The 8,942-nt window shown below is 38.0% G+C and overlaps 2 protein-coding genes across 2 annotated transcripts; both read left to right on the top strand.

The window, feature by feature from the left end:
- The first annotated feature begins 2,583 nt into the window (after positions 1 to 2,583).
- On the top strand, positions 2,584 to 3,540 carry LOC103601839 (olfactory receptor 52H1-like). Its single transcript, XM_008586248.1, has one exon. The coding sequence runs from the start codon at positions 2,584 to 2,586 to the stop codon at positions 3,538 to 3,540; it is 957 nt and encodes a 318-aa protein (XP_008584470.1).
- Positions 3,541 to 5,330: 1,790 nt separating this feature from the next.
- Positions 5,331 to 6,418, top strand: LOC103601847 (olfactory receptor 52H1-like). Its single transcript, XM_008586254.1, has 2 exons — positions 5,331 to 6,164; positions 6,296 to 6,418. Exons 1-2 carry the CDS (start codon positions 5,331 to 5,333, stop codon positions 6,416 to 6,418), a joined length of 957 nt encoding a protein of 318 aa, XP_008584476.1.
- The last annotated feature ends 2,524 nt before the right edge of the window (positions 6,419 to 8,942 follow it).

Raw genomic sequence — 8,942 nt, 5'->3', positions numbered from 1 at the left:
TATGTCTTTTTTATTTGCATAACTGTAGTTTTGTAAACTTGGAAGCATTTCTATATTTGTCAATGTATAAGCATATGTCAACTTTGTATTTTTATACATATTGCCAAGTAAGTCTCTAAGAATTATTTTATAGTAAATTATTCTAAAATAGTTTTAATGATTCTTATTTTCTTACAATCTTCACTGAACTGGGTATCATCGATAATATTAGCATTCTTTTTAAATCTTTGCTAATCTGATAAATAATGCACCTTATCTATTTTTTTATTGAATTTAATTATTTAAGAGATGGAAAATATTCTATACATATATTAAAGGCTAGAGTTTTTTTTTTTTAATATAACTTGATTGTTTGCATCCATTGACAATTTTTCTATTGGATCAAAGCCTTAGTAATCTGTAGGAATACTTTAAATATTAATGCATTATGTTAATAGTTAATATTAATAGTTTAATATTAATTAAATTAATATATATAATAATTCCAACTTTTTTTGGAATAGTCATTAATTATGGTACTTTTGTCATGGGGTTTATTGTCTCTCATTTAGTTTCTCTTTATAACAGTTTGTTCTTCCAATTCCATTTGTCCTTTCTTCCCGTAGATATCATCTACATGGTAGGTGATGTGGGGAATGTAGCTTACGCACAGTTTTTTGGTGGTGACTAGAAAACCTTGGATCTTGTGTTCTGAATTCTAATTGAAGCCTCTTAATGTATCTACCTCTGTAACTGAATCTATTGATAACGAAATAGACCTTACCTATATTTGAGCACAGACGAAATCCACTGTTGCTGAATGCTAGCCTTGCTATTTCTTCCTATCTGGAAGTGATAGGCTTTCCACTTCCTTTTTGGATAGACCCTATGTCACATCTTCCTTTCTTCGGGAACAGGAAGCCTCTATTTCCAGGGTCAGCCTTAATGAGAAGTAAACCACAAGGAATACATCAGGAGATAGTTTTAAAATATTATTTTCATTTTCTATGTATTGTTTCTGGCTCCTTTCTCGACTTTTAGTTGCTCAAGGAAAATGGATGCATTTGAGTTAGGAGATCTATGCAGAGGTCTTGGTGAGAGTAGATGGTATGTAGGATAAGGGAGTTAATGTAGGGGTAGTAATAAGTGGCTGTAACATAGAAATACTCGGAGAGTGAATATTTGTAACATGGTAAGTGTTTAGAAGAGAAGGAGAGTTAGTGTGAGGGAGACATGACTAAGATAGCTTCAAAGATTCTAGACTGAGAAAATGATTTTGTTGTACTGTCATTTGCTGAGCTGGAAAACATTGTAGGAAAACACAGGATTGGGAAAATAGAAGACAAATGGAATAGTTTAGAACATGCTGAGTTGGATGCACCTGAGGGATTTCTAAGTGAAAATAATAGGCATAGTATAAGTAATGTCAAAACTGAGGAGAGAGGAATATCATATGATTTTTTTAAAACTTCAGAATCTTCAACATAGAGGTTAAAGCCTTGGCAGTTATGGAGATCACCCAGGTGGAGTTTTTCCACCAAGAGAGCAGCAGGCCTGGATAGAACACTGAAGAATTGCAACCTTCATGGGACAGAGAGAAAGAAAAAAAAAAAAGTGACTTATAAGGTTGGAGAAAAAGAATTGTGTGTAATGTCACAAAATAGACGAGTTTGGGCAGAAGGATTCAACTGTTCGAATGAGGTCTCACAAAACTGTATTATTGAAAGGATCACACGTGGGTCAGAATGTCATTGCATAATGTTGCCACGACACTGGGCTCCCTTTCTGGGGATTTGTATTCTTTGAGGGTTGGGAGGAGGGTTCTATCTTCTTTCAAGGAGACAAGTCTGGTATATAGTAAGTTATTAAGGACTATCTTTTCTTGAAAATTTCTCCAACCTAGGAATGTCTGAAGGAGCAGATTAAACTACCTAAACCTTGAGAGAGCTTGGTGCTGGTAACACTAGGGTCACAGGTTTGGATTCCAGTACTGGCCAGCTGCAAAATAAATAACTGAACCACCTAAACCTCACATTTTAGGGAGGAATGTTCTTTGCTCCCTTGTACTGTTGGCGAAGTTTTCTATAACAATAATGAGAACCAGGGCAGATGGAACAAGGAAGAAAACAGACTGCACTGTTTGCTTAGGTTTTAGATATTTAATCAGCCTTTGTTAAGCCTCTTGTGACCTTATATGATCATTATTACAATTCCCCATGGCTGGTATTTCACATTGAATTTTTCTCCAAATTTCTGACTCGTAATTAAGTGGGTCTCTTAATAATATTATTTTATTATTTTTTATCATTTTCTTAGAAAACTTCTTAAGTTGCTGGTAGGCAGGTAGGACTGAATTCAGAGTTATGTGACTTGTTTCTCTAGGAAAGTATTATCTCAATACCACTTCTATTACAGCTTAAAACTGTGAGTGAAAGTTTGGTGGATATTCACTAGCAAAGAGAAGAAAAGAGGGATAGGTTATCATTTCCTAGAGCTGAAAGTGATGGGATGATATTGGAGAAAGATCATAAGCAGATGTCTGTAGATTATTGTAACAATCAGCCATGAATTTTCTATTTTCAATTTATTAGACACATCCAATTCATGACCATGACGGCCCCATTCAACTTCAGCAGCTTCAATCCAGACCCATTTATCCTACTGGGAGTCCCAGGGCTGGAGCAGTTCCACATCTGGATTGGCATTCCTTTCTTTATTATCTACCTTGTGGCTCTTGCAGGCAATAGTGTCCTTCTCCTCCTAATTTCCATGGAGCGCAGCCTGCATCAGCCCATGTTCTTCTTCCTCTCCATGCTGGCAGCTACAGATCTCATCTTGTCTAATACATGTGTGCCCAAAACATTCAGCATCTTCTGGCTGGGTCCTCAGGAAATCACCTTTTCTGGATGTCTTATCCAGATGTTCTTTCTCCACTACAGCTTTGCCATGGACTCTGCCATTCTGCTGGCCATGGCATTTGATCGCTATGTTGCCATTTGCTTCCCCCTAAGATACACCACTATTCTCACTCGTCAGATTATTACTAAGATTGTGATGGGTATTATCAGCAGAAGCTTTTGTATCATCTTCCCATGTGTGTTCCTATTAAAGCGACTGCCTTTCTGCCGAACACACATCATTCCCCACACATACTGTGAACACATAGGCATTGCCCGGCTTGCCTGTGCAGACATCTCCGTCAATATTTGGTATGGCTTTGCTGTGCCTGTAATGACTGTCATGTCAGACCTGATCCTCACTGGAGTCTCCTACACTCTCATCCTCTGTACTATCTTTAACCTTCCATCCAGGGATGCTCGCCAGAAAGCCCTCAGCACATGTGGTTCCCATGTTTGTGTCAGTCTTATATTCTACACGCCAGCCATATTCTCTGTCCTGACCCACCGTTTTGGTCACAATATTCTTCGATCTTTTCACATACTGTTTGCCAACCTCTATGTAGCCATTCCTCCTGCACTCAATCCAATCATCTATGGGGTGAAGACCAAACAGATTCAGGACAAAATCATCCTCCTTTTCTTCCCTAAAGAGAACAAGTGACATGAAGTTAAAAGCTTGGAAAAACAAAATGAAACATATAATTGTATTGATTTGGGAGTGCTTCTAACTTTTTAAAAGCTGGAATACCTACAATGTTGATTTAAATTTACATGAAATTCTAGAAATCCACTGTGTGTTATAGGAAGCAGTGACAGAAGGAGCAGGTAGATGTCTAGAGAAGCAAAATAAAGGTTGAAGAGGACATGTTTGCATGCTTAGATAGGGCAGAGGGAATTTATATCCTCTTCAACTTATAGGATAGCATGTCAGTCATATATAATGTAGACAGATAAGTCTTATATTGGTTAAAAGAGATGAATAAAAGCCTCACAACTTGAGATACCTACAGGGCACTTTCCAGATGAGAGTTGGTAAAGATAATAGCAAATGTTTACCCTCTTTTAAGAATCCTTCAAAAAAAAATGATCATCTAGAAAGTGGTTCTCAATCTTGAGTGGGGAACTTGGTAAAAATGCAANTGAGCTGGAAAACATTGTAGGAAAACACAGGATTGGGAAAATAGAAGACAAATGGAATAGTTTAGAACATGCTGAGTTGGATGCACCTGAGGGATTTCTAAGTGAAAATAATAGGCATAGTATAAGTAATGTCAAAACTGAGGAGAGAGGAATATCATATGATTTTTTTAAAAAACTTCAGAATCTTCAACATAGAGGTTAAAGCCTTGGCAGTTATGGAGATCACCCAGGTGGAGTTTTTCCACCAAGAGAGCAGCAGGCCTGGATAGAACACTGAAGAATTGCAACCTTCATGGGACAGAGAGAAAGAAAAAAAAAAAAGTGACTTATAAGGTTGGAGAAAAAGAATTGTGTATAATGTCACAAAATAGATGAGTTTGGGCAGAAGGATTCAACTGTTCGAATGAGGTCTCACAAAACTGTATTATTGAAAGGATCACACGTGGGTCAGAATGTCATTGCATAATGTTGCCACGACACTGGGCTCCCTTTCTGGGGATTTGTATTCTTTGAGGGTTGGGAGGAGGGTTCTATCTTCTTTCAAGGAGACAAGTCTGGTATATAGTAAGTTATTAAGGACTATCTTTTCTTGAAAATTTCTCCAACCTAGGAATGTCTGAAGGAGCAGATTAAACTACCTAAACCTTGAGAGAGCTTGGTGCTGGTAACACTAGGGTCACAGGTTTGGATTCCAGTACTGGCCAGCTGCAAAATAAATAACTGAACCACCTAAACCTCACATTTTAGGGAGGAATGTTCTTTGCTCCCTTGTACTGTTGGCGAAGTTTTCTATAACAATAATGAGAACCAGGGCAGATGGAACAAGGAAGAAAACAGACTGCACTGTTTGCTTAGGTTTTAGATATTTAATCAGCCTTTGTTAAGCCTCTTGTGACCTTATATGATCATTATTACAATTCCCCATGGCTGGTATTTCACATTGAATTTTTCTCCAAATTTCTGACTCGTAATTAAGTGGGTCTCTTAATAATATTATTTTATTATTTTTTATCATTTTCTTAGAAAACTTCTTAAGTTGCTGGTAGGCAGGTAGGACTGAATTCAGAGTTATGTGACTTGTTTCTCTAGGAAAGTATTATCTCAATACCACTTCTATTACAGCTTAAAACTGTGAGTGAAAGTTTGGTGGATATTCACTAGCAAAGAGAAGAAAAGAGGGATAGGTTATCATTTCCTAGAGCTGAAAGTGATGGGATGATATTGGAGAAAGATCATAAGCAGATGTCTGTAGATTATTGTAACAATCAGCCATGAATTTTCTATTTTCAATTTATTAGACACATCCAATTCATGACCATGACGGCCCCATTCAACTTCAGCAGCTTCAGTCCAGGCCCATTTATCCTGCTGGGAGTCCCAGGGCTGGAGCAGTTCCACATCTGGATTGGCATTCCTTTCTTTATTATCTGCCTTGTGGCTCTTGCAGGCAATAGTGTCCTTCTCCTCCTAATTTCCATGGAGCGCAGCCTGCATCAGCCCATGTTCTTCTTCCTCTCCATGCTGGCAGCTACAGATCTCATCTTGTCTAATACATGTGTGCCCAAAACATTCAGCATCTTCTGGCTGGGTCCTCAGGAAATCACCTTTTCTGGATGTCTTATCCAGATGTTCTTTCTCCACTACAGCTTTGCCATGGACTCTGCCATTCTGCTGGCCATGGCATTTGATCGCTATGTTGCCATTTGCTTCCCCCTAAGATACACCACTATTCTCACTCGTCAGATTATTACTAAGATTGTGATGGGTATTATCAGCAGAAGCTTTTGTATCATCTTCCCATGTGTGTTCCTATTAAAGCGACTGCCTTTCTGCCGAACACACATCATTCCCCACACATACTGTGAACACATAGGCATTGCCCGGCTTGCCTGTGCAGACATCTCCGTCAATATTTGGTATGGCTTTGCTGTGCCTGTAATGACTGTCATGTCAGACCTGATCCTCACTGGAGTCTCCTACACTCTCATCCTCTGTACTATCTTTAACCTTCCATCCAGGGATGCTCGCCAGAAAGCCCTCAGCACATGTGGTTCCCATGTTTGCGTCAGTCTTATATTCTACACACCAGCCATATTCTCTGTCCTGACCCACCGTTTTGGTCACAATATTCCTCGATCTTTTCACATACTGTTTGCCAACCTCTATGTAGCCATTCCTCCTGCACTCAATCCAATGTCAGTCTTATATTCTACACGCCAGCCATATTCTCTGTCCTGACCCACCGTTTTGGTCACAATATTCTTCGATCTTTTCACATACTGTTTGCCAACCTCTATGTAGCCATTCCTCCTGCACTCAATCCAATCATCTATGGGGTGAAGACCAAACAGATACAGGACAAAATCATCCTTCTTTTCTTCCCTAAAGAGAACAAGTGACATGAAGTTAAAAGCTTGGGAAAAAGAAAATGAAACATATAATTGTATTGATTTCGGAGTGCTTCTAACTTTTTAAAAGCTGGAATACCTACAATGTTGATTTAAATTTACATGAAATCAGGACAAAATCATCCTCCTTTTCTTCCCTAAAGAGAACAAGTGACATGAAGTTAAAAGCTTGGAAAAACAAAATGAAACATATAATTGTATTGATTTGGGAGTGCTTCTAACTTTTTAAAAGCTGGAATACCTACAATGTTGATTTAAATTTACATGAAATTCTAGAAATCCACTGTGTGTTATAGGAAGCAGTGACAGAAGGAGCAGGTAGATGTCTAGAGAAGCAAAATAAAGGTTGAAGAGGACATGTTTGCATGCTTAGATAGGGCAGAGGGAATTTATATCCTCTTCAACTTATAGGATAGCATGTCAGTCATATATAATGTAGACAGATAAGTCTTATATTGGTTAAAAGAGATGAATAAAAGCCTCACAACTTGAGATACCTACAGGGCACTTTCCAGATGAGAGTTGGTAAAGATAATAGCAAATGTTTACCCTCTTTTAAGAATCCTTCAAAAAAAAATGATCATCTAGAAAGTGGTTCTCAATCTTGAGTGGGGAACTTGGTAAAAATGCAAAGTTTCAGGCTCTGTCTTACTTCAATTGACCTCTGTATTCTTGAACAGTTTTCTAGGTAATTATTAGATAGGGCAGAGGGAATTTATATCCTCTTCCACTTATAGGATAGCATGTCAGTCATATATAATGTAGACAGATAAGTCTTATATGGGTTAAAAGAGATGAATAAAAGCCTCACAACTTGAGATACCTACAGGGCACTTTCCAGATGAGAGTTGGCAAGGTAACAGCAAATGATTACCCTCTTTTAAGAATCCTTCGAAAAAAATGATCATCTAGAAAGTGGTTCTCAAACTTGAGTAGGCATCAGAATCACCTTGGGGAACTTGGTAAAAATGCAGTTTCAGGCTCTGTCTTACTTCAATTGACCTCTGTATTCTTGAACAGTTTTCTAGGTAATTTTGATACCTAGGAAAAATTGTTTCCTTCCAGATCTGAAAAGTTCTGGTCCTTTAGGAAACCCATAGATTTGGTTATTGTAGCAATTTTCTAGGTCTAAAGGAACACAGCTCTCCTTTATGCTCCCTATAACTGCTTCTTGACTAATATTATTCATCCATCCTAAAACTTCCCAACTTTAAATCTCATGTGGTTATTGTAGCAATTTTCTAGGTCTAAAGGAACACAGCTCTCCTTTATGCTCCATATAACTGCTTCTTGACTAATATTATTCATCCATCCTAAAACTTCCCAACTTTAAATCTCATATCATCAAAATATATTATAAATTATCTCTACTTGTTGCAATTATCTTCTCAACCTGGGTGATTCTTCCTTCTTTGAAGATCTTTGGCTTCTTTCACAGTGTAGTTTTCTCAAAAAACAAAGAAACTTTTGTCATGATTCTTGGTGTCCATGTAGATTCCCTTTAATAACATGATGTGGAAGATTGTATTTTCCAAAGATGGGCACAAAGATATTTTCCATCTTCCCTGGTTTTCCACAGTATAAACTTTTTGCCATTCCCGCATCAATAGTGAGAGTTTAATCCCTCTTTTTTTCTTTTTTTTTTAATGAATATTCATGGGATATAAAGCTGATTGTCACCCCTCGTGCCCATGATGTGTGGGCCAGGTTCATACTGGCAGCGTATCTATTACTACAAATTGCATTTGTACCCGATGTCCCCCACCCGATTATCACCAACCTCTCTCTCCCTCCCCTTTGCCCCCCGACTCCACTTTGTAGCCCAAGGAATGTTCTCTCCCTCTGTAAGTCCAATAGTCTACTGTGGTCTTTCTTTCCTTCCTTCCTTCTCTCTTATCCCCTACATATGAGTGAGTACATGTGGTATTTATCCCTGTGTGTTTTGCTTATTTCACACAACATAAGTTTCTCCAGGCTCATCCATGTTGTTGCAAATGGTAATCCACCTTTTCTTGAATCTGTGCTGGACTTAAGAATTCTTGAGAAATAGCATTCAGTGTAAGTGACATTCTGGGACATCTGAGGTTATGTCATAAAAATCTTTGCAGTTTCCACCTGGGTTTCTTGAAATGGTTGATCTTAGTATGCTCCCTTTAGAATCCAGCCACCATGCTGTGAGCATCCCAAATAATGTAGATAAGCCATGTCTAAATATTCTAGTGGATGTCCCCAACTGAGGTCCCAGACAACACCTGCAAGTTATGGCAGTAAGCCCATCTTGGTCATCCAGTCCAATTGAGACTTCAGCTATCTGTGGTAGTAATATGGAAAATAGAAAATATGCTTAGAAAACTGATATATTTGGCCAAGGAAATTTTGAAGCAGAGTACTGAAAGTACCAACATTGTTTTTATGCTACAAATGATAAGATATAGATTAAGATATAGGAAGTAAAAATGAAATTGTTCACTCTTCAAGTAGAATTTAGAGTAAATACAAAGGAGTCATAACTATC

Source organism: Galeopterus variegatus, unplaced genomic scaffold, assembly GCF_000696425.1.
Source record: "Galeopterus variegatus unplaced genomic scaffold, G_variegatus-3.0.2 Scaffold3901, whole genome shotgun sequence".
NCBI classification, from domain to species: Eukaryota; Metazoa; Chordata; class Mammalia; order Dermoptera; family Cynocephalidae; genus Galeopterus; species Galeopterus variegatus.
This window is presented reverse-complemented; position numbering and strand designations above follow the sequence as displayed.